We start from the raw sequence: 26,327 nt of genomic DNA, 5'->3' as shown, positions 1-26,327 counted from the left end.
GAGCATGAATTTAGCGTTAACTTTACCCTGTGGCCTATGAATGTGATAGATAATGTTGGAAGCCTGGATGAGTTTAGCTCTTGAGGTAGGGATTGACGTCAAATGAATGAATTTCGACTTGACATTTAGTTCAGTGAATAATTTTTAAAAATCATTAAATGGCTCCCCTATGATGATTCTCTCCATGCTCAGATGGCAAAGGTGAAAAGTAAGACAGTGCCAACTCCCAAGAAGCTTACACTCTAATACAGGGATATGAAATGCACACAAATAGGCACTACACAAGAGGCAATGTTATAAGGGCTATAAAGAAATTGAGATGGGTGCTTTGAGGAAATTGGAGTCAAAATAGAGCACTTTTCACATTGGTAAGAACCTGTGGGACCTTGAGGAGGGTTATGATATGATGAAAGTGATATTATGAGGGTGACAGCAGAATTAACAAGAGACTATTTGTCCTTTTAAAATGCTTCAAAATATTGTTGGTGCGAAGAAGATGAAAAATTGAAGAAATATTGTACCTCTCGAAGACCTGGAAGCAATCTAGGCCAAAGCCTGGAGGCTGTCTTTTTACCTTTTAGAGATATTTGTGTTGGTTAATCAACCAATTAACAGAATTAAATATGTATTAAGAAATTTTCCTATAACCTCATCACAATGTGCAGGAATGCTCTAAATCAATTTGAAATGAGCATAGGATGTTGGTAATTGGATGAGAGGCAGATCATGCCACATAAGCAATGTCTTGCTATTGGGTAAGAATATCAAGGCACACCTCTTGAGCTACATGTAAGAAGAGTAATTAATCTGTTGAGTAGTGAGTAATTTTAGACTCAGGAATTCCTTATAGAAGCAGATGCTTGTTCCTGTATCTGAAGCCAGTATAGGAATAGAAAGTAGAGAGCAAGCCCAGGGAGAAATCCTCTTTCCTTCTCCCCCAAAGTAGGAGGCAACTTCAAAGATAACAACCTCTTGTATCAGGGAAGAGCATTGGTTACAGACTCAAAAAAGTTTTCCAGTAAACTGGAATTATGAGTTTTCTCTGTTGCTATGATCCATGCACATATAATTCACTTAAATTTGAGTCCAATTTTGTGGGCAAAAGAAGAGAATGTGGTTTAGGGGTAATGTTTTGTAACAATTTTGTATTTTCAATTTCTTATCTCCAATAGCCTTTCAGATGTCTTGAACTGTATATCCAGTAGGCATTAAGCTCAACATGTCCAAAACTGAACTAATGATATTTTGCCCTAAACCTCCCCCCTTGTCCTACCTTCCCCATTAGTTTAGAAGGCAAAAACTTCCCCCCAGTCCCTCAGGCTCACATCCTAGGAGTCGTACTTGACCACTTAGTATCTCTCACCCTTTCTCTCATGTACAAGTTGTTTCCAAGGCCTGTCATTTGCACCTGTGCAGCATCTCTTAGTTACATCCCCTTCTCCACTCTGACACTGACCCTACCTGGTGCAGGATCTCTGCACCTCATACCTGGACTCTTGCAATAGTTACTCATCTGTCTACCTGCCTCAAGTCTCTCCTCACTCCAATCTACCCTCCATTCAGCTACCAAAGTAATTTTTCTAAAGTTCAGCTCCCACTATGTCATACCCCTCCTTAATAAATTAAAGTGGTTTGGTAACTAGGTGGTGCAGTGTATAGAGTACTGGTCCTGGAGGAAGGAGGACCCACGTTCAAATCAGACCTCAGACACTTAATGCTTAATGCTTGCTAGCTGTGTGACCTTGGACAAGTCACTTAACCCCAATTTGCCTTCCCCCCTCCAAAAAAATGCAAAAACAAAACAAAACAAAAATGAACCTAAAGTGGCACCCTATCAACTCTAGAATGTAATACAAGATTTTCTGTTTGATGTTCAAAGTCCTTTATAACCTAATTCTATCTTACCTTTCCAGTATCCTTACACCTTAGCCTTCACCACATACTCCTTGATGCAGTAAAACTGGCTTCCTGGTTGTTCCATCACCACTATGCTCTGTCTCTAGCTTCAAGTCTTTTCTCTGGATCTCCCCCATGCCTAGAAGGCTCTTCGTTCTCATCTCCAACTATTGTCTTCCTTTCAGTTTCAACTAAAATCCCAACTTGTAAAGGAATCCTTTCCCAACCGCTCTTATTTCTTCTCTCTATTAATGATTTTCTATTTAGTCTGTCTTTAGCATAATTGTACATATTAGTTTCTAGCTGTTGCCTCTCTCATTGGTTGTGAACTCCTTGAAACCAAGGACTATCTTTTGACTCTTTTCTATCCTCAATGTTTGGCATGGTATCTGGAACATAGTAGTTCCTTAATACATTTTTATTGACTGATTGACCATTATCCTTAACATATCTTCATAGTAAATACCTTTTGTAAAAGACAAATTAGTCTATTGGCTAATAATCAGTGATAAATACACTGATAGGGGCACATGTGTGATAAGCATTGCCACTAGAACCTCGAGGAAAGAAGCAATCAGGTGCCTTTATGATGACTCCAACCCGCCAAAACATGCACAAGTTTGGGAAGTGACTCTGGAGGACGATTCATATTTTTAATACACCAGGATGCAATTTTTAGTGGGTTGGATCTTTAGAAATCCCAAGAAACTTTATTAAGCCCCAGTAAATACCCCCATTCTGTAAACTCTTGAGGGCTGGATGTCCCTGTACCCAGAGTCTTCAAGTTGTCACCTTTATGGATTATGCCATATAATGTTTAGTGAGTTCTTATAACACATCTGATGTGTGTCAGGTAACAGTCTTTTCTTTATGAGTGAACAGCTGATGACTGCTTATCACTTATCACTGAGATGTAAATCAGGTTATTTTACTATTAAGGAAGATGCCACTCAAGCACGGGGATGTGTGATCCTTTGGGATCCATATGTTAGGAAGGATGCTGACAACCTAGAATCTATCTGAAAGGGTAACAGTGGTTGTGAGGGGACTGAAGACTAAGTCTCAAAAGAAAGGCTAATGGAAGAGAAGAGAAGAGAAGAGAAGAGAAGAGAAGAGAAGAGAGGGGAAGGGAGGGGAAGCTCAATGGACACAGGAGAATGTCTGCAGCATGTGAGAGGCTGTCCCATGGAGGGGGTGCTAGTCTTGTGCTGCTGGGCCCTAGAGGGCAGAGTCAGTAAGGAGATAGAAGTTATAAAGTAATAAATTGTGACTCAATGCCAGGAATTTTTTTTTTTATGTGAAGATTCAATGAGGTCATGGTTATGGAAATGCTTTGTAATGCTAATTAACATTTGTAAAGGTGTAATTTGTAAAGCTCTAGAGAAATGTGGAAGGTGAGGGCTGACTTTTTGTGCTCAACCCAGAAGCCTCTGCTGAGCACCTTTGATATACAGCACAGTGCTAGACACAGTGGGGGGAGTAATGGAAAACAAAACAAACAAAAAACCAGGTTCATTAATATTTTTATTTCTCTGGATATAACTACTACTGTGGAGATACACTGTATTCTCAGAAAAAAAAAAAAGATACAAACCATGAACATACTGGGTGATGGTTGGGAGAATATGGAGGAGGGGGTAGTAATCTACCATGATGGAAATCATAAAAGGCCACTAGGTAGGAGGTAGCCTTGAGCTGAGCCTTCAAAAAAACTAGGGGTTCCAAGGGGTGGCCAGGAGAAGGGAAAGCATTCCAGATATAAAGGATGACCTGAGCAAAGGTAGGGAGGTATGATAACTGAAAGCAGGACAGTTTAGCTGGACCACTAAGTGGTAAGAGGGACTTTGGCCAAATGATCTTTGTTCTGACCACTGGGGTAGGAATGGTTCTATTTGGTTTTGCTACTTTTAAGAATTTCAGAGCATAACTGGTGGTGGATAAATGCTTGTTGATTGATAGCAGACCCTTAATAAATATCTATTGAATTAAAACTGAAGCTTGGAGAGTGAGGAGGGGAGTGAACAAAGGCACAGAAGTCACAGCATATGCTTAAGAAATGGAAAATGGAGACTTGGGCAGCATTTGAGAGTAAATGCATCGGAAATGAGGTTAGAAAGTCAGAGTGGGACCAGATTGTGGAAGTTTCTAGTCCATAGAATATCTGGGGTTCTGATATTGGGGGAAGCAGGCAATAAGGTGACATTACTAAACAATTCAGGCCATGTGTGCTCCCAGTGGAGGGTGGGGAACATGATTTTTATAGTTCAAGGAAACCTCTTTTATTCATTCCCATCCAAGCCCTCTGGCTAATCCCATTGGCTGTTGTATAACCATCTTTCTAAATCAAATTAGTAAGATGTTGAACATTACCTGCCCCAACCTTCTCTGAGCATTCAGGTCAGAAATAGGTGCTGTTCATCTCGCTACATGGCGTAAACATGCTCTTAATAAGGACCCCAGGCCGGATTCTGTGCCAGCTTGTGAATAATGAGCACTGAATTCTATTAGCGTTCAGGATTAAATATCTTCCAGCTCAGTGTGCTTGGCTAGTCACTGACGATCTGTCACAGAGCCCCCGAAGTTTCCTCCAGAATGTTCCTAGAGGAAAGACGTCCCTGCCATTGTTTCAGGACTCTAGTAACATATTGGTGGGGGCTCCCCAAAAAGGAGCTGAACTCAGAACCACAGTGAGTAATCAGGTGGGCAGGTTCTGCGGTGTTCTAGTTCTGGGTCATTTTCTTGTTCAATGAATATTCGAATATTTTCTGGACCCAAAGAAAACAATTGGTATCATTTTATATTCATGATTGAGGTAAATCTGGAAGGAAGTTTAGGGATTTATCACCAGCTCTATTACTTTGATTGTACAGATGAGGAAAGGGAGGCCCAAAGAAATGAAGGAAGAAGTTTACCTAAGTTTAAACAGATGAATTGGTAGCAGAACTGGGATTCGAACTCATTTCCTCTGACACCAAATGCAATGCACTTACCCAGCACCAAGGGCCCTCCTCAACCAGTTTAAGAGAAATAATAGCCCTCTGGGCATCACAGACTCTCCAAATCTCAGATTTGGGTCCTCAGGAGGCTTCTAGTCCCATGCATACCTGAGGCAGGAATTTCCCCAAAGCATCCCTGAGAAATGGTCCTCTGCTCCAATCAATCATCTCAGATCTTAGGTTGGCACAGGGCAAACAGAGACCAACCAGAGGGAAGTCAGCAGGATAGTGAAGGGAGTGGACACTGTCACGAAGACAGAAATCAGAGTCAGAGATGCGATACCTGGAGAAGAGAAACCTTGGAGGGAGTATGGATGGGCACGCATTCCCAACAGAAACTTGCCGATTTGCAGTCTGTCTCCTTCCCCTCCATGCTGCATTCTGGACTCTCTCCATGCTAGGTTACAGAAAACTCTTCATCCTGGAAACTCATCCCAGTCCTGCTTTCTTCTCCATGCCCTGGCACCAGGTACCTACCTTCTCTTCTCTCAAGCCCCAGTTCAGCTCTTTTGTGTATGTGTGTTGTCCCCCTTCCAAATGTAAGGAACTCAAGAGTAGGGATTATCTTTCTGCTTGGACTTAGACTTCCAGTTCTTAGCACAGTGCCTGACATACAGGAAACAAGAAGTCCTTGGTGATTTGACAGGAACAAAGAAGTAGTTTTCTAACCCAGATCTTTGTGATGCCAGGTCTGCCTCTGGGGTCAGGAAGAAGCAAAGATAACTGAAAGAACTCAATGACCAAGTGTTTTCTAGATGCCTAATGAATGCTTGTTGAGTAACAACCTACTGGGGTTGTAGATGGGGCCTATGGGAAATCAAGGAGGAGAGGGATAAGAGAAATATTTTAAATGTTTTGGGCCAGGAAGAGCCTGTCTGTACTGGAAACCTCACCCTGCATGCATGCAAAAGTGTGTGCGTGTGTGTGTGTGTGTGTGTGTGCATGCACACACACATAGACACACAGACACTCAGACACATGCAGACACATACACACAAACACATACATACACAAATACCCACAGACACACACACATACAGATACACACACAAACAGGCACACACAGAGACACAGACACACAGAGATACATAAACACAGACACACAAACACACACAGAAACACATACAAACACACACACACACACACACATACCTCCTCCACTAGTAGCCCAGGGAGATTTTCTTCACTTCCTACCTCAGGAGGAGACCCACCTACATTCCTCAGAGCTTAGTTTGACATCAGAAGGTCTTGGTTTAATAAATTCTTACTGAACCTACTGCCATCATTGCCCTGTCTTGTAAGCTTTGGTTGAATGAGACAAGGTCCCAGGCCTCAAGCAGCCTCCAGTCTAATGGGGAGACAAACTGGAGTAAAGTGCTTAATTTGTGCCTTGATTTGGGAGATGCACAGGAGCAAAAGAGGCTAGGGCCTTCCTCCCTTGTGTTTAAAGTCTAATAAGGGTACGGGTGCAACTTGCACAGAGAGAAACACATGGGAAGTAGAAGGTCATGGTGGTCACGGAGTGAACCAGACTGAGGGCCCCAAGACACCTTGACATGAGGATGAGCCCTGTCACTGGAGACCATCAGAGATGACTTTATGGAAGAGGCAAAAGTTTCTCGTGGTCTTGAAGGATGAGGAAGCTTTCAGCAGTCAGAAATGAACTCACACTCTTAAATATTTTTTGTCTGGAAAAATAGATTCGAATCAATTCCAAAGACAGTCTTGAATGGGAGGAAAGCCAGCAGTTAAGGAGGAAGTCTGAAGGCAGAGGGTAGAGAGTAGCCCACTCTAAACCCCCTACATTGATAGCACACAGGGAAGGAAGGCTTGTGAACAGAGGCCAAGTTCAGGAAACCGGTCTTTTTTTTAGGGATGACAGTGTCTGGTAGAGAGGAATCACTTAATAAAAGCTTGTTTGGTAGGCACAGGTGGGCTTACAAGCATTGTACCTAGAGGTCTTAGGCCTTGCAGCAGATTTATGGGGAGAGCCATGTGACCATCCTCTTAATAGATAGAGGCAGATAGGAGGACACACAAGCTATGGGATTTGAGGGAGGCTGAGAAAAAGGAATTTGGATTCTTGAAGAAGGTAGCAGCTTGGAAGGGATGGGGAAGGAAATCAGAAAGGCATAGGCAAGAGGAAGACTGAAAAAGATAGGGAAGTCTTCTCTTAACAATACTTTTGTTCTACAGGCTATAAAGAAAACAAAAAGGCTAACCTCATTTTCCATGGTATAATGGTAAAAAAAAATGGTCCTGGCTGTGAGAAAACTTGGGTGATTTCCTTTTGGAAGGCGGTAGTGGTGCTAGGTTTTGTTTTCCCAATCAACATCTTCATTATTTCCTGAAAAATGACTCCAGTCTCTGCTTCAATATTTGCAGTGAGGGCCTGAGCACTACCCAAGGGTAAGCCCATTGCTCTCTGAGATTTTTTTCCTGACATCAAGCCTAAATTGATCAGTTTGCAACTTCTGCCCATTTGCTGCCCTCAGGAGTCACAGAGGGAGACTCTTATCCCCCCTCCTCATAGTCCTCCAAATATTTGTCTTCTTTATCCCAATCTAAACATCTCTTTCAGCCAGTCTCCATGTGGCCTGTCTTCTTGACTCCTCATTATTCTGATCTCCTCTAAGGTATAGTCCACAGTCTTCTGCTAACTTGTTGTGACTTTGGAGTAGTCAGTTTAACCACTTGGGGCCTCAGTTTCCCCACTTGTACAATGAAAGGTGCTTTTCAGCTCTTGCTAGTCTACATCCTGTGTTCTGTGTTCCAAGGGCCCTGTCAGAACCACCCTTTGTGAATTCCAGGACTTTTAATCAGGAGTGGGGGCTGGTGCCAAAAGTTGGCTCTCCGGAGGGGCTGGTGGTGTTGCCTGGTGAAATGTTTCCATTCCCTTACCAATCCAAGGGAGGCTTTATTGAATAAGCCCCCCACGCCTTTCTTTTTATTAAAGAAGTTGATTAAGTAGTGGTTCTCCAAGAGAATCCTCCAAGGCAGAGAGAAGGAATTAAGGTGTTTCTCTATCTTCACAAAGCAAATTGGGGATGGGAGGAGAAAAATGCATGAGGACTCATTCACACAATAGCAGAAAAGAATGAGCATCAGGGAATTCCTTTTTTAGTGAGAAGAAAAAAAGCCCTACAATCTAAACACATTGATTTAATGAAGCATTCTGCCTTAGATGCTATTCTCCACCCCTAAGAAAAGGGACATTTCTTGTTATTCAGAAAGCTATTGGATGGAGAAGGTTCTATAAACAGCCATTAGCATGTTAATTGCATGATAATTCACAAGACAGCTCCCCAGAAAACTGTAGCTGATAAATCTTCCAGCCCCAAAGTCCGAGAACCAAAGCAGATTGTATAGACATTGTCTTCCAGTCTGCAGGCTATGAATTCACCATGTCTTCATGGTGTTGTGGCTCTGCTGTGTTTTTTTAATGTGATATATATGAGTAACCCAGTAGGAGACCGCCCAAACCTCCCTGGAACTCAGTAATGCTAGACCCTTGAACGAGGGAGGCCTGAATGATTCGATATGACAAAAGATGGGTCCAATAGTAGCCAGACAGAAGCATGGGAGGTGCTGCCTGGTTCTGAGCTCCTAATTGTTCTGGAAGTCCTGGATCCAAGTGGGCTGTAATCTTTTATGCATTGGAAATGTGGAGATCTCAGTTCTAGACCATTCTCTGCAATTTACTTAATACTTGTTCCCTGCTTAGGGCTTACCTCCTCCTCCAGAAAGCCAGAATGCAGGCATCCTCAATTGCTAAGGTAATTTCTAGTTCAAATATTCTATATTCTATGCTCGAAAACCACTGCCTTTTGGACATTCTTTCTTCAAAGATCTTTCCCAGGTCTGACATTCCCTGTTTGAAAGGCTTCCCAGCTCTGTGTTTTGAGATCCCTTCTCACTAAGACATTTCCTGTTCTAAGGACCGTCCTAGGTCTAAATTTTATTCTTTATTCTAATTCCTTCTAAATTTAGCATTAAGTGATCTAAAGAGTTTTCCTTACACTAAATCCCATGACACTTGGGACCAGTAGCATAACACTCACTGGAATGTAAAGATTTCAGAAGTAGGCATCTTTGGTGTTTGGTGAAATGAGGGAAAGGAGGGAAAGAGGCCAGAGAAAATGTGACCTCCTGCTGTCTACTGCCTTAGCAGCTGAATCCTCCCAAAATACTATCTAACATACATTGGTAAGATTCAGATTAAGAGTGCCACCCTTCCCCTTCCCACTCATAAAGAAGAAATATCACAGAATCTCTGAGCTGTAATGGAGCCCAGGAACCATCTGGGTCAACCTGCACATGAGCAATAATCTCTTCTTTCACATGTCTGACAAAGGGTGTCCCAGCCTATGCTCAAACATCTATAATGATAGCAAGTTCACCACATAAAGTGGCAGTCATTTCCATTGGTGAACCACTTTAATGATCAGGGTGTTCATTCTTATGTGGAGGAAAATGCTGCTTACCTCCACCTTCCACCTAGTGATCCTACTTCTGCCCTGTAGGATTCTCATTCAATTTGGCAAACATGTATAAGACTCTGTCCAAGGTCCTGGGTGGTAGGGATCTAAAAAGGCACAGCAATATGTCGCCTTCCTACAGAGTTTATGAGGTCATGAGGACTGGAGACATAGATCCAAGTAATTGTAGCACAAGGGAAGATGGTATCAAGAGCAAAGTAATAGAGGGCTGGTAATAATGAGTACAGGTAGAAAGGCTACTAGACTGTCATTTCCATTCCCCCTTTTTCTGTGAAGGCAAATGTTCACTGACTGGGAAAGCTAGAATCAAAAGTGTTAGCATGGAATTGGAGCCCATTATGAGGGAAGATATGGCAAGAGGCCACTTAAGTGCCTTCAATGAGTTTAGGTCACCAGACCCAGATGGAGTCCATCCCAGGATAATGAAAGAACTGCTGGATGGGATTGTCAAGCCTCTTCTGGCAGGTCATCTTGCGAAGTCTGAAAATGGGGACTGGCCCACGCGAGGGAAAAGAGCTTAATTTTTTTTTTCAGGGAAAGACAATGAAATCTTTGTGTTATAGACTAGTGAGATAGACTCCGATTATTGACAAGTGTTACAATACTTTATTGAGCAGATGAATTGGAAATAATTAGAAAGGGAAACAGTGATGAGGAAGATCCAGCATGGGTGAGTCAAAAAGAGGTCATTCCAGATCTAACCTAATTTCTTCCTTTTTTTAGGGTGGAGGGTGCGGCAAGATTACTATATTGTAAGAGAAAATGAATCTGGGTTTCAGCAAAGCACGAAATAGAGTTTCTCCTGCTGTTTTCATGTGAAACAATGAGGAATGTTGCTTGACAACAACTTAGGCAGATTCACAAGTGGTAGAATGACTAAGACTGAAAGAACCATCCCTGAATGCAATTGTCTAGGCAGGAAAATCTGAATGAATTTCTGAGAGACCTCTTTTTGGCCCAGTCCTATTCACGATCATTCAATCAACAAACAATTGTGTGTGTGTGTGTGTGTGTGTGTGTGAGAGAGAGAGAGAGAGAAAGACACAAGTGAAAAATCTGCTTTAGATATTTACTAGCTATGTTACCCTGAGCAAGTCATTTTTAATCAATCTCTGCCTCAGTTTCCTGAACCGAAAAATAAATGACTACCTTGTATGGTTGTAGCAAAGGTCCAATGAGACAACATATGTAACAAAGCACCAGATAAGTGCTAATTATGATTATTTCACATCTTTATCCTTGACTCAAAGGCACCAATGGGATGCTTATCAAATTTTCTACTTTCATAACGCTGGCAGAAGGAACTAACATGCTGCATGATGGAATGACAATCCATGAAAGATATCAAGAGGGTGGAACAAGGGTTTGAAAGTAATGAAGTGAGATTTATTAAAGGAAAAAAATATGTTCTTTCCTCAAAAAATTAACTTCACAAACCAAAGAGGGAGGAGTCAACAGCCAGAATGAAGACATCAGCCAGCTTGAATGGACTGAAAGAGCAAATGTGTCAATGGTGCAGTATCCCAACCCTGTCTCCTTCACAAGTCCCCATCTCAAAAACCAGAACCACAAAGCTATTGTGATGCATGACTTCCTCAACAGAGGCAACGCCCAGGAGGTCCACAAAAATCCACCTCTGATGCCGCCTGGTGGTGGGAAGGTGTACCTGCATTCTGAAAGCTTTTAGATGCTAAGGCTTTGGGGACCACTTTTTCCTGTCTTGGTGGACAGTCTCAGGGTCAGATCATGTCTACTCTTCAAGGATCAATTCAAGTAAGAGAGAGAGGCTCATCAACAGCAAGTTTTCCACTGGGGAGAAGACCATTTTGTAAGGACCTACTATGAGCTGGGCACTGCACTAAGCACTTAGCAAAGATGATGTCATTTTGTCACAATAACAATAGGAAGTATGTGATAGTATTATTTTAATTTTATAGATGAAGAAATCAGGGTAGGCAGAGATTAAGTCGATTGCCCAGATTTAGACAACTAGCAAGGATTTGAACTCAGGTCTCCCTGATACATCCACTGTCATGTGTTTTATGTTTATGACCACTTATAAAACAAAAGTCCAAAGGGTCCTGTGCTGCCCCCTTGGCTTCCATAGTAAAATAAATGAAATAGCTGAGAAGTGTCTCTAAGAATTGCACATTCCAAACCATCTACAAACATTAATTTAATGGTTGGTGCTCCAAATGTGGAATCTTAGTTCAATAGTGAATTGGTTGACATACTACAGAGGAATTGAGCTGCATCAATATTGACATTACTGCTGTAAATTAAACCCTAAGACATAAAGAAAGCTACAAAGAATGGTTGTCAGGTTCCCCCTGGAGAGGCAAATAAAGGAGTTGACTGACTTGTCTTCATTGTGTGTCCAAAGGCAACAAGAAACAATATTTCTTGAACTACTCGGTCACTGTGCCTTGTACTGCCGGTGAATCCAAGCAGAAAGACCATAAGGAAAACCACTGTAGCTGATGCACTGACATCTGTTGCATGGAATGAAAAAGGAGAAAAATTGTGTCAACCAAGAACAACATAACCCTCCCAAAGAGGGATGTCACTGGGATCCAGTGACTTACAAATCATAAGATGTCACTGAGATCACCTGAGACCATCTTTTGTTTGTTTGTTTCAAAGACAGACCTTCACTTTAGGAAGAAGTTTGGAATCCTCAAAGGTGAAGCCTAAATTTCCTCAAGGCAATTGGATATCCTCTCCTCTTTCTGGGTCCATCTCTCTGTACATTCTCAGTGTTTTCCCCAAGACATCCATCCTTGTGGACTAGCTCTATGGGTGCTCTATTCAAGTCTGGATTGCTGGCATTCTTCATCCACTTTTTCTTCCCTGTGTGGATAGTTCTGATGAACTCTTTCAGATGGCTATGCATCTTCTTTAGGAAGCTTTGCCATATTCCAAGGCAGTGTCTTCTAGAATTCTGCAGCAACAATGATTTTCCCTGATTTCTGTCATACAGCATACCTGGAAGAATATTGACATTAGAAATATTGGCCCCTTTTTCAGGGGGGAGGGAAGCAGTTGGCAACAGTGGAAAAGAAATGCACTTTAAGTTAGACAAAGGCCTTAAACTCAAGGATAAGGATTTATGGTGGAATTTCAGACATGCATGAGTAGCATTGTGGTCATGAGAAAGATCACGTGATAGGTGATGCAAGAGCACAAGGTTTGGAACTGAGAGATATTGTTCTCCTTCCATATTGGCCATCTAACATTAGGACTTTTGATCAGTCATTTCCTGAGATAGCACTGAATTTTCTGTAACAGTAGATTGTTGCAAGGCAAAAATACAAGAGGTAGAGGCCTAAGGGCAGCTAGGTGACCCAGTGGATAGAGCACTAGGCTTGGGATCAGGAAGATTCATCTTCTTGAGTTCAAATCCAGCCTCAGACACTTATTTTCTGTGTCTCTGGGCAAGTCATTTAATGGTGTCAGTTCTTCATCTGTAACATGGGCTGGAGAAGGAAATAACAAATCACTTATTCCAGCAAACAGTATCTTTGCTGAGAAAACTTTAAATGGGATCATGAAGAATCAGATACAACTGAAAGAAGCAAAAACAAACAAAAAAACAGGCACTATTGGTATCATTATTTCCATTTGTTAGGTGAGGAAACAGACTCAGATGGGGTAAGCTATCACGTTTAGCTAGCCATCATAGAACATAGATTTGAAAATGAAAGAAGCAAGAGGAGCCTTGGAAATGATGAAGTCTGTCCCTTCATTTTGGTGATGAGTAAACAGGTCCAGAGAGGTCCAGAGGCTTCAAGGATGCTGAGCAAGATCATAGTTCTTTGCCCAGTAAGTAGTAACTGGAATCAGATCTTCATGACTCCAGACCCAACACTATCCCCAGCTGTCCCCCACCCTATCCAGTGCTGAAAGAAAAGTGCTTTGTAAACTTTAAACTGAGTGGGCAGTCTAGGCTGCTGTGATTGTGCTGGGGCTCCTTGTGGTGGAGCGGGAGGGAAGGAGGGGATGAGGGGGGCAGGGACTGAAGGGCCAGCTGGGGGAAGGCTGCTTCTGCTCCAATCACCTTCTCAGTCTCTCATTTCTAGGATGTCACAGCATAGATTAATAGTCCAGGACTATTAATGGGGAGGAAAGTTGCTGCTTCGGATGAGACCCCAAGCCAGGAGAGGTCTGCTTGTTTTAATTAAATAGAAGTAAATTATTCATGCTGGTGGGGAATGGGGGGAAATAGACACACATAAACATTCGTAGGCCAAGACACAAGATAGCATAAGCTCGAGGGTTACCTGGAGGCTCAAAGGGGCTGCACTTGGCAAGGGTGGCAGTGGACTGCCTAAACTGAGCAGTCTATCACTTTTCCAGATCAAAGAGCCTCTTTCCTGCTGTGTTCATGTCCCTTTACCGCCCTGGGCCTCATCTCCCAAGGAAGGGAGGGGCTAGATAATGTTTATGGTCCATCTCAGCTCTGGTGTTATCTGAACAATGTTCAATGATTCTAGTCATACTTGACATCCCAAATTCTAAGGGCCCTCCCATCTCTGACACCATCATATCTATGATCTAAAACTCCTTGAAAAACCTAACATTCTACATTCCGCAGTCTCATCCAGCTCAGACTTTGCAGGCTTTCTGTTGGATGAAAAAACACTTGCCAGATGCTATGTTCTTAGCACTAGGGTTCCTGACAGCAAAGCAGAGAGCAATGATTGGGGGAGAGAGGGTCCCAGAGGATGACAGTTGAGGGGAGATGGCAAGGCTTTGTCCTCCAACATCCTAGTAGAAGTATTGTGCCAATGATTCTCTGTTAAGCACAGTTTTATAAGTGATCACGTCTATTCCACAGATGCAGGACTAGAAGGATTCAGGACTGGAAAGATCCAGGCCCATGATATTTATGATGAAGGAAAGTCATCTAAATATCACAAGGCACCAGGTGTTCTGCATTCCCTCTTGCAAGGGTGAAGATAGGTTAGTATTTATCCTGGAAGGAAAAAGAGGAAGGAAGCATTGTCAGGAAGTTTGGAGGGAAGATCCCCAATGGGATCTGGACAGGGTATGGATTGGAATAGATGAGCGGTTTATGCTATCTTGTTCACTTTGTCCTCAAATGCCTGGTGGGATCTGACTGAGAGAGATCCTACACACTGTTCTGCTTGGTCCTCAGTGATTTTCTAAGGTTGCTTTCAGCTGATATTCTATGTCCAATTTCTAACATCCTACTTGGCTCTGACATTCCATGTCCTAAGGTCTTTTTATGAACTGATATTCTATGTTCTATGCCTTAATGTTTTTGTCAGTCTTAACGAGGATGTGTGAAGGAAGCTTTGCTTTAGATCCTTGAATTAAGGATGTATAGATTTCAAATGAAAGAAACAGCATAACATACTGTTACTATGTGCCAATTACTGTGCTAAGCGCTAAGTTAGTAATGGACAGGGAGGGGTCCAATGGCCCAATGGCTATAAAGTTGCAAGTGAGTTGGACCAGTGAGAATACTTTGACACATTCCATCCAGTTACAATGACAGAACTGTTCATAGTTGTAAGATTGGAGAGAGTAGACAGAAACCAATGAGAGTTTAGAATCAAGGTGATTCATGAGGTGATGGAGAAGATGCGCAGAAAATAGAGAGTGAAATCTAGCATGGTGATTAGACTTTCCCAAAATGGTCGCCTAGGTGAGACCGTAAACACTTAAGATGATTTCTCCAGGGGAGGAGGAGGTGGAAAAGTGGTTGGTGAGGCCATGGAAGAAAGAGCAGTCAAATGGGGAGTGAATTCTGAATACTCGGATAGTACTTAAAACATGAAGTCACTTTCCTGATGGAGTGCTGGACCTGCTCCCATCCAGTAATCCTCCCCCTCCCTGCAGCCTGCTTAGCAGTGGCTATATGTAGGGAGCGAGGTCTAACGCATCTCAGCATCCTCTTCTTCTGGTGACATACTTCATGAGACGCAAATTGGGAGGCAACTACAATTTCTCCTTTCTCTCCTCCTATCTTCTTCTTCTCAGCCTCTTCCAAGGATATTTATTTTTTGCTTTTTGGAGGGCAATTTGGGTTAAGTGACTTGCCCAAGGTCACATGGCTAGTTTTTGTGTTAAGAGTCTGAGGCCAGATTTGAACTCAGGTCCTCCTGACTCCAGGGCTGATGCTCTATTCACTGCACAACCTAGCCGCCCCCTCTTCCAAGAATTTCTACCAAGCCCCATTCACCTGTTCCAACCTCTTTCAGTGATAATCATAATAACAATAAATGTTGTTTAACATTTATAGTGTCATATCTCACATGTAGAACTGGAAAGGATGTTGAAGGATCATCTAAGCCAGTCTCCTTTTCATATGAGGAAATTGGAGTTGAGAGAAGGTAAATAACTCCTCCAAGGCCATAGAATTTGTAATCATCCAAGGAGTAATCTAGACCAGTTCTTCTGACTTCAGAACCAGCATTTTCTGCACTGGGACACACTGCCTCTGTGAAGTCTTTGTCTCCCAAAAACCCTGAGGAGGCGGTAGAATAATAACATTCTTTTGCAGATGAGGAAACTGAGGCTTGGGGAGATTCAGTGACTTCCCACATCAGCATGGCATGGTGTGGTATGGAGAACCATGGACTTGGAGTCTGAAAAAAATATTCAGAGAATTGTAGCATTTCAAGTTTAGAAGGAGCTTCAGTGGCCATTCACATCCAACTTGGACATGAAAAGAATCTCCATGCTAACATAATCACCAAGGAATCTACCAGCATCTGCTTGAAGACCTTCAAGAGAAGATAACTTCTGTTTCCTAGGGAAGTTCATTTCCTTGGGAGAGCTGTCATTGCTAGGAAATGTGTCCTAAAATGGAATCAAAATTGGCTTCTTAGTAACTTTCATCCATTGCTTATGGGTCCTTACACTGAACTTAGTGCAAGGCTAAACCTTCTTTAATGGGACATCCCTTTAAATACTTGAAGACAATTCTCATCTCCCCCCTGAGTCTCATCTCCAAGTGAAACATATCCAATTCTTCCAAGTGACCTTCAAAGGACTCAAAACCCTTCCCCATCTTGATTTCCTTCCTGTGCACATTCCAAATTAACATCGTTCTGAAATCATGGTGCCCTGGACTGAGTACCATATTGCTGAAAATATATAACCCGAGTAGACCATGATCACCTCTGCATTCCTGGAAGTTCTGGCCCTCTAGAAGTAGCCGAAGGCCACATTAACTTTTATTTTATTTTTGAGTGTGTGTGTGGGGGGGGGGGGACTGTCATTCTGGTAACTTTTATTGAGCTCACAATTCACTTAATTATCAGATCTTTTTTTCAGAACAGCTACCCTGTATCCCTACCTTCCCCTGACCATTTTATACTGGCATCAATATTTTTTTTTTTGCTTTTTGGAGAGCAATTAGGATTAAGTGACTTGCCCAAGGTCACAAGGCCAGTTTTGTGTGTGTGTGTGTGTGTGTGTGTGTGTGTGTGTGTGTGTGTTTGTGTGTGAAGTGCCCGAGGCCGGATTTGAGCTCAGGTCCTCCTTACTTCAGGGCCAGTGCTCTATTCACTGCACCACCTAGCTGCCCTGGAATCAATATTTTTTATACCCAAGTACAAAACTTTACATTTAATCCTTCTGAATTTCCTCTCAATAGATTCAACCCAAAGTTCTTTTCTGTCAGGATGCTTTTAAATCTAGACTCTGGCATCCACTATGTTATTTATCTCTACCAACTATGTGTCACCTACAAGTCTGATGAAAATAACATCAATGTGCTTTTTCAGATCACTGATAAAAATGATAAACACCACAGGGACAACAACATATCCTAGCCTTTTTGTTTACTACCCATGTTATCTTAGGTTGGAGGGGGTGTATGGGAAGTTCAGGGTGAAATAATATTCTGGCATGAGGCCTTGGAAAGCCTTTTGTAGGGGTGCTCATCCAGCTTTGGTTTCCACCTATCTTGCAATTCTCACCTGTGGCTCTAAGAACCTATAATATTTGCAGTGGCCTCACCCTAGTAAAAACAACTCAGTAGATGGCTAAAGCAAAGTATGGATAACTGACAGGTCTCAATCCCATCAGGCAAATTCTAGGGATGTCTATTCCAGGCATTTAAGAGCTTGAAGACTACCATTGGTGGAGCAGGTGGGCCAGGACACTTGCTTCCAATGGCCATGAAGACACCTGCAGAAGGTGATTAGAGCTTGGTCAAACAAGCTTGGTGAAGACACCAAGATCATGCACAGCACCCTGGGCCATCAGTAGTCACCTGCCCCTGCTCTCTGATAACTCTTGAGGAGAGTGTGAAGCTGAGGACTTTGTGTAATTATGCCTCCCTTCAATTCAAGTCAAGCCAAAGTCAAGACATTACCATGATATCATGGGTCCTCTTTGGAAGTGAGGGACAAACAACAATGACCCTGGGCAAGGCTTGTTCCACTCTGCAGCCCTTACTCTTTCTCTATAAAATGAGAGTTTGTATTTCATAATCTCTAGGCTCCCTTCCAGCTCTGAATCTGTGTTCCTATGACTTACATTTGCATGGAAGGAAGGAAGGAAGGAAGGAAGGAAGGAAGGAAGGGAGGAAGGAACAAGGAAGGAAGAAAGGAAGGAACAAGGAAGGAAGGAAGGAACAAGGAAGGAAGGAAGGAGAGGGAGGAAACAGGAACTTATTCAACACCTACCATGTGCCAGGTGCAGGGTTAAACATGTTACAAGTATTTTATCCTCACACCTCTGGGAGTTAGTATGTATTATTTCCATCTTGACTGAAAAGTCTACTTCTAAGAAACTGGCTAGCTCATTTGGCAAATTTTCTTTGAATTTCTCCAGTTCCATTTGCGCTTTGACAGGGGTGCCCAGAAAGTGACACATCCTACAATCAGCGAAAGGAATGAAATTCCAATGGGGAGGGGCCAGATGTGAACAAAAGGACCAGCCCTTGGTTGTTATTGGTAGGTTCATTCTCAAATATAATGAAATCATCGGCCAACCTTAACATTGGATGGGGTGAGGGGGCTGACCTGGAGCCTGGCATCAAACAGAGTCAGCTCCAGGTCACCTGGTCAGGCTAAGTGCTTTAATATCTCTCTGAGCCCCATTCAGAGACCGTATGCTACAGAGTAGGTGCCGATCTACTTGGAATTGTCTATCCCAGTGGGGCCACTAGATGGCAGTGCACTGACTGGAACACAGGGTCTGGAGTCTAGAAGACCCGAGTTTCAATCCAGCCTCAGACACCTACTATTTATGTGACCCTGGGCCAGTCACTTCACCTCTGTCTCCCTCAGTTTCCTCCACTATAAAACAGGGATAATGACAATATTCACCTCCCAAGGTTGTACCGGTTTCCTTCCTTCCAACTAAATCCCATATTTAGTGTAAAAAAATGTGCTAAGCCAACTACAAAGGATTACAGGTGCAAAATCGAGGATGAAATGTCCACTTCTGCCAAGGGTCCAGCAGCCTCCTAGCACCTCATACAGAACTGTGCTCAGCTTTAAAATAGGCACAGGAGACAGGTCATCGAGGCATAGACTTGAAGGACTGAACCTCGTCCTACTGAGTCCAAAGTTTCCTTTCTTTTACTGCAGGATGTTGCACAGCTCTCAGTGAATCATGTGGCTATGGAGGTATGACTGGCTGTAGTAAATCATCCCCAAAAGCCTGGCTATTTCCCATGCATTCATCAAGGAGTCTCTCTTGAAGTGTGTAGACTATCGTCACTAAGGTCTCACAGAGATGAGGAAGTACATGCATAGAATACTAATTAATACTTAATTTCTAGGATACAAAGCACAATTTCTATGTACAAGTGCTCACAAAAGTTAGGAAGCATGGGGGACTAAGAGGATTGGGGAAAAGGGAAGGAACGGGAGGAAGGTGGTAGATTTAGAAGCACCCAATATTCCAGGACACTGATTCAAAGGAAACCTTGATGAAATATGGAATAATGATAAAACCTCACGTTTATATAAAGCTTTAAAACTTGCAAAGCGTTTTCAAGCCCTAGCTCCTTTGATCTTCACAGCACCTCCCGGATGCAGGTGCTTTGGTTATCCCATTGTAAAGATGAGGAAATTGAAGCTTAGAGAGATGAAGGAATTTGGTCAAGTTTACACAGTAAATATCTGAAGTGGAATCCAGACAACAATCAGGAATTCAGGGATTTTCTAGAATAAATAAATAAATAAGAATTCAGGTCTTTTCTTACAGGGAATAGTGTTGTCATTGTTATTTATTCTTCCTTCTCAAAGAGGAACACAACATCAGGAAGGTGACGCCCTGACTTGCAAGTGAATTGGATTTAAGTGAGGGCGGGCTGTGCAAAAAGAGAGTGGGGACATTGTGCAAGAATACCGAGGGAAGAATTAGAGTCAAAGGAGTTGGATTTTGTCCACATACAAGGATAACTTTGTAGCCATCAGGACATTCCCCAAATGAGACAGGTTGCATCATGATGTAACTATCATTGCTTAAGCACCCTTTGTGTATCAGGCATTATACTAAAAACTTTAGAGATATTATTTCATTAAATCCTGGCAATAACCCTAGGAGGCGGTATCATTATCTTCATTTTAGAGATGAAGAAACTGAGAGGGACAGAAGCAAAATGACTAGTCGTTTCAGAGGTTGAATTTGAACTCGGGTGTTCCTGTCTTCAGGCCCTAGCACTGGCTCTATGGCGCCACCTAGCTATCACTGAAGCAACTCCATGTCCCTCACTAGAGGTGCTGACCCAAGGACCACGAGAGCTTCCTGCTGCGGGCAGAGGTTGGATGAGATGCCCTCTGAGGCTCCTTCCAATTCTGAAGTTACCATCAGTCTCTCAGGTTATGTGCCCTGCCTCTGTGTCAGGGGATCTATGTGCCCCACTGCCATATTGTGCTGGTGTCTGTTGGCCATGTTCTTCTTGTCTTTTTCCATCCCATTCAATGCTTCTAGCTCCTATAAAATTGTAGAGGTCCTTCAGACTGGACCCTTCCTTTGACAGATGACCACCTGAGGCCCTGAATGGGGAAATGATTGGTCCAAAGTCTCCCAGATAGTAAGATCTCCAGACAGCTTCTCCAAGTCCACAGGCATCCCCCTTTTCACCACACCACACTCTTCCCTTCCCCTCCTTGCTAATGAATTTCTGGCCCAGGGTAAAATGTCAATTCCTGATCCTGCAGGTCACATTGCCCCCAGCCCAACCCCAAGTGACACAGCCTTGTGTGCCTGTCTTCATTAGAGAGGAGCTTCTATACCTGCTTTTCTCTTTGCATCTCAGAACCCTACACTTGTGCTTGCCATGGGCTTGATTGACCCATTGATAATTTTCTCTTTTGTCTGTCCTCACCACACTAAGGGTTTAGGCTAGGCCCCGGGTTTCACCTCCCCTCATAGGTCAACCTCGGTGGCACAGTGCTTAGACCACCAGGCCTGAAGTCAGGAAGACCTGAGTTTAAAGCCAAAATCAGATGCTAGTTATGTGACCCTGGGCAAGTCACTTAATCTCTGTTTGCCTCAATTTCCTCATCTGTAAAGTGGGGATAATCACAGCACCTACCTTCAAAGAACATTGTGAAGCTCAAATGAGATAATAGTTGCACAGTGCTTAAGACAGGGCCCGGCAGACATGAATATCAGCTCTTATTTTCATTAGTCTTATTAGCCAGCACTCAGCTGTGCACAAAGCAGGCAATTAAGCCCTTGTGGCTGAACTTCATTAAGCTGGAAACTTCCGTGGCCCTCCTCCTACTGGAGCATAAAGGGCAGGGGAGTGTGTGTGTGTAAGAGAGAGACAGAGAGACAGAGACAGAAAGAGACAGAGAGAGAGAGAGACAGAGACAGAGACAGAGAGAGAGAGAGAGAGAGAGAGAGAGAGAGAGAGAGAGAGAGAGAGAGAAGAGAATGAGGTGAATCTGATGCCCAGGAGGTTGACAAGGCTAACATGCATGGGACACAATGGAAGCCGGGAAAGCTTGCTGACTTCGGGGCTGGTGTAGAGAGGGTAAGGACAGTGGCTTTGGAGAAAGAAGGCCTCCATCTCTGCCCTGTCAGCTTCGGGACCCTCAGGAAGCTTGCTCTCTTTTCTAAGCCTCAGTTTACACAGGAGATGTGTAAAATGGGGGTGAAAATCCTGGCTTTACGATCTTTACATAGTTGTAGGAGGGAGAAGAATTGGATGGGGGTATTATTGTCACTCTGGGCGAAGGAGGACAGAGATGGAAGCAAACAGGGCCAGAGGTCCCTCGAACTGTCTTTAGGATCAACTCTGGACACCCCCCCCCCACCTCCCAACCCCTGCAGCCTGACCCTCACCCACACTGGCTATCTCCACTGGCTAGGTGAGCGGGGAGAGGGGGAAGAGATGGGGGGGGGCCCTCTCTGTGCTCCCGCCCCCGCCTGGGTGGTATGCTCCCGGAGGGAGGGGGCTGGAGGACTCGAGCTCCTGGGTCCAGCCTCTGCCTGCGGGTGCGTGCGGCCGTCTCTGTCGCCATCCACAGGCTCGGCTGGCGCTGGCTCTCGCTGCCTGGTCTCCTCCCTCCCCGATCCCTCCTCCTCCTTCTCCTCCTCCAGCATCCCCATCCCCATCCCTGCTCCTCGTCCAAGGGAGGGGGCTCCCGGGCCCCAGCCGGAGCGGGAGGCAGGCGCTTCGACCCCCCGGGATCTGTCTCTTCTGTCCTGACCCGACGCCCCCACAACAAGAAAAGCCCCTGGCCTCTGGCGGCGTCCAGGAAGGCAGAGGGGGTGCAGTCTGGAGCCGGGTCCGAGCATCCTCCGTCCCCCTCCCGCCGAGTGGCGCCGAGGGGCGGGCCCAGAGAGGAGGGAGGAGCGACGGATCCCGCCCCCGCCCCCTCGGCCCGGTGTTGCTGCTGCTCCCGGCCCCGCTGCCGCCGCCGCCGCCGCCGCCGCGCTCGGCTCCTCGGCTCCCCTGCTCCCCGCTCCTCCGCGCCAGAGCCAGGGACGCTCCGCTAGCCCCCCGGGGCTCGGGCCCCCAGCCCCGGCACCCCGGCTCCTCCGCAGTGAGGGGCCGCCCTCCAGCCTGCCAACTTCTCTTCCTGCCCCTCGATAGCCAAGTGGGGGCAGCGTCTCTACGGTCCCCCCGCCACCCCCAGGCCCGCTGCCTCTGAGCCCCCCCCACGCCCCCCACCCCGAGCAGCTCCGGGAAGCCCGCCTCGGGGCCATCCTTCCTCTGCGCTAGGGCGCCTTTCCTCTCCCTGGGCCCGGGGCTGGAGAGCCGCTTGTCCGAGGGCACGCTTGGGGATCCTTCCAGCGAGCGGCCTCGGCAGTTTGGGGGCGGGGCGGGCGCGGAGGGGGCGACGATGCGCCTCCAGACGTGACGGGGCCGCCGCCGCCGCCGCCGCCGCCGGTGCCACCGCCCGTGCCAGTGCTCGTGCCGCCTCTGCCGCGGGAGGCCAGGCGTGAAGATGTGGCTCTTTGGGATTACACGTGGAGAAAGGCGATCGGGTTCGGCCCCGGGGAGCGCCGGCTGGTGAGACGCGCTGCTCCCCCCACCCCCTTGTGCCCCGGAGAAGCGGTTTCAATGGCGCCATCCCCCAAGAGGAGCCGCCGGAAAGATGCCAACGCCTTGCCGAGCATGTCCTCAACTTTTTGGGCTTTCATGATCCTGGCGAGTCTGCTGATCGCCTACTGCAGTGAGTACCCGCTACCCCCCCACCCCCATCTCTGACAGTCCCCCATCCTCTGCCAGCCCAGAGTACCCCAGTCCTAGCCCCCAGGCAGTACCCTGAGCAAAGACGGAGATGTGCTCTGGCTTCCCCACCCCAATCCCCAAATAGCTGAAACCGCACAGTGGGGAGTCCGATGCCCCCACAGGACAGCTCCTTTCTCTCCTTCCCTTCTCTGCCCAGCCGGGAAATTGGACCCAAAATGGCAGTGATCCCGGTGTTATACCGCTCCGGAACGGGGAGCAGTGTCTGGTGGCTAATCCTAGCTCTTAGGGCAGGAGGGGCGCATCCTTTCTAGCGAAAGCGAGCTACAGATTGGGGTTGGCAAGCTCCCCTCCTGCTGAGTTCAGTTCTGGCCCCCGGAGCCTACTTCGGGAAGGAGCTGGAGGCTTCATGCCCACGGATACCCACTCAGCCCCACTTAGGGATGGGTCCCTTAGTGGCCAGCCTTCATACCCGCCTTCTTCTCTGGATTTGGGGCAAAGGGGACAGAGTGACAGATGGCTTCATATCGCTAAGGTGATGTGAACCGCTCTCAGACTAGGGAATCTCTTGGACTGGTTTAGCCTAGCCTGGGTCACTTAGAAATCAATCCATCCCGTCCTGCTTCCCATAGACGTCTTGTTGGTGTGGGAGTTTGTTCCCCCCCCCAAAAAAAAAAAAAAAACTGCCCGGTCCTTTGATTGCTGGATGTTCATCTCTTCTCAAAGACGCCATCTCCACACTGACGTATCCCTAAGAAGTCCTGCCTGGTGCAGGGAGATGGGGCTTTTGGTTTCCAAATAGGAGAGTATTTTGCTTTGCATTGACTGGGGGAGTTGGGGGCTGATATGTGGGCAGAGGGGGGAGAAGTCTTCTATCAGTGTTGGCCTGTGCGACTTTGATTCTTGCCTGAAGCTGTGGATCTGGAGTAAGCAGAGGTTTCTGAGGGCAAGCCAGCAGGCACAGCTGGGGGAGACATGGAGTAAGCGTCGTTCAGGAGGCATGGATGGAACATTGTTTGCTTGGGTTCTCTCTCTCCTTCTGGGCTTCCCTAATCTCCTTCCCCCTCCAAAGGAAAAAGCGACAGAGCCGGAAGCCACAGATATAGTAAAAATCAATCCCAAGCCCCCTCTAGCTTCCAAGGACCCGGGTAACTTGAGCATAGAGAAGTAGGGTGAGGAGTTAATCTGTAGTTCTCCTCTCTTGGGAGGTGGCTGTGGCCAGTGCCCTGCTTCTGCTGCGTGGGACACGCATCTAAACCTCTCCTTAGCCTTCAGACAGAAAAGCAATGCTGAGCCACGGCTTGGACCGGGAAATTGCCTTGGGGGCTGGGTCGGAGGAGGAAGAAACATGGATTCTGTCTAGCTTTTTCCCTTTTCCAAAAGAGGCCAGCTCCGGCCCTCCCTCACCCCCATTTCCCATCTTCCCTGCTTGAGCAGATGCAACATCCTTCAGCAGCCTCTGAAATGAGGTTGCAGTGAGCAGAGAAGGAACCTGCTCCCCCACTTGGCTCCCTTTCGGAGCCTTCGGCCAGCCTCCCAGCAGCCTGACTCCCTCCACGAGACTGCCGTTGTCTGGAATATAGGCATCCTTGTTTCCTTTGCCATTTGGGTTCCCTGCCAAGGCCTCTGCTGTGGCAATAGCTGTGCGAAGAGGGAGCAGTTCAGGTGTCTACGAGTCGGCATAAATGATTGACTTCTGCAGAGCCCAGTGCCCTCTGAAATTTACCAGCAGCCAGGGAGAGAGTATTTTATCTGGGCTTGGGACTGGAAGAGGGGAGGGGTGAGCAGACAACATGCACACATAGGCAGAGTTGCACCCATTTCCCTCCGTTTCCCTTTTTGCTCATTCACATCTCGCTAGCCACAGGTTTCCAACAGCAAGGCTCTGTGAGATTGCAGTAGGTTAACCAGGAAGGACTCCTGCAGTGTGTGTGGACTTGGCTAGACCATTATTGGAGGTGACAGGAATGCGTTCTTTCCAGTGTGTTGGAAAGTGAGAGCCCTCGGGTTCCATTCTGTCATTACTTACGCTCTTTTGTGTCACATACATGGTCTGATTTCTGCTCCTGGAAAGTTGCCGCTCTCAAGGTGAGCCCCTGCTTCCAGAACTCATTGCTATAAGCAATGGAACAGCTTCCTGATGTGTTCAAAAGAACAATCTCCTAATTGTTTTGTTAAGCAAATCTCACCCTGCCTCCTGTTACTGAAACACCCTGAATTTCCTTTCTGCTACCCAGGGCTCACTGCACACCAGCAGCATTTAAAATATGCAGTGTCGACTCACTCCAGCATCTCTGCGCCTGGCTCCTTGGCTTAATGACTGGAGGTGCCATCTCCAATGTGCACCCGCATTAGTTTAGGAGCTCCTGAGTGCTAATGCCTTGGGAGACTTGTGGGCATTGAGTCTGCTGCCAAGAAAGAAAGCAGGGTTGGTGGGGTTGGGGAGGAGATGCAGGTACCAGGAGGAACCCGTGATACAGTCTACTCTTCTTCATCTGTGACCTGGTATTCAAAAATGTCTTTAACGTGATGGGGGTGGGAGAGAGAAGGGGAAAAAAAAGAAAGAAAATTTTAAGACCAAGTTACATTACTATATCATTTGGTCTCCAGGGGAATTAAAACCGGACTTATGCAAAGCTTGATTTCACATTTTTTTACCTATTTAATATTTCCGTGACACAATTATATCAAACGTAGACACCCTCATATCTCTCTTTTCTCATATTTCTTTCCTCTCTTCCCTCTCCCTTCCTCTCTCCTTCTCTTCTTCCTCTCTATTCTTCCTCTCTCTCATTCTTTCTCTCTCTCCCCTCCTTCCATTTGTCCCTTTCCCTCTCTTGCACACACACATGAACACACAGACATATAGAATAAAATTACAATGTAATGAGCAAAATGAAAATCCATTCAAACCCCAGACTCTGCACTGATCGCTCATGTCTCCCATTGGGACTGTAGTCCCATGGGGGAATGTCTGACTTTTATTGTACCAACAACACTGATAAAGCAAATTGAATAGTTCTCAGATTTCCTATTGGTGCCTCCAAAGTATCTGGACTGAGGAAGGATATTTAATATACTTGAGGGCAAGTTATTTTACTAAGCAGCTAGAAATTGTATTTGCCAGCCTGTTTTCTCTCCTTTAGACCTGCTCCCTTCTTATTCTAGTCTTGGGAACACTGATAAGCATGATGCAAGAGTTCAGTTATCTTCCCTATTACATTCTCGCCTGTGTGGGGAGAGAGAGCTTAAGGTTCTCTCTCTCTCTCTCTCTCTCTCTCTCTCTCTCTCTCTCTC

General features: G+C 45.5%; 1 protein-coding gene across 1 annotated transcript in view; it reads left to right on the top strand.

The window, feature by feature from the left end:
• The first annotated feature begins 22,754 nt into the window (after window positions 1-22,754).
• The window catches only part of TAFA5 (TAFA chemokine like family member 5), a 599,977-nt gene continuing 596,404 nt past the window's right edge, over window positions 22,755-26,327 (top strand). Inside the window, exon 1 of the mRNA XM_069100331.1 lies at window positions 22,755-23,013. Coding sequence (XP_068956432.1) covers window positions 22,902-23,013 — 112 coding nt within the window. The 5' untranslated portion in view covers window positions 22,755-22,901. The remainder of the gene's footprint in view (window positions 23,014-26,327) is intronic.

Source organism: Petaurus breviceps, unplaced genomic scaffold (genome assembly GCF_028583685.1).
Source record: "Petaurus breviceps papuanus isolate PSGF00001 unplaced genomic scaffold, PetGlider_PUasm1.0 391, whole genome shotgun sequence".
Lineage (NCBI taxonomy): Eukaryota > Metazoa > Chordata > Mammalia > Diprotodontia > Petauridae > Petaurus > Petaurus breviceps.
The sequence above is the reverse complement of the archived record's forward strand: the minus strand, read 5'-3'. Positions and strand labels throughout refer to the sequence as shown.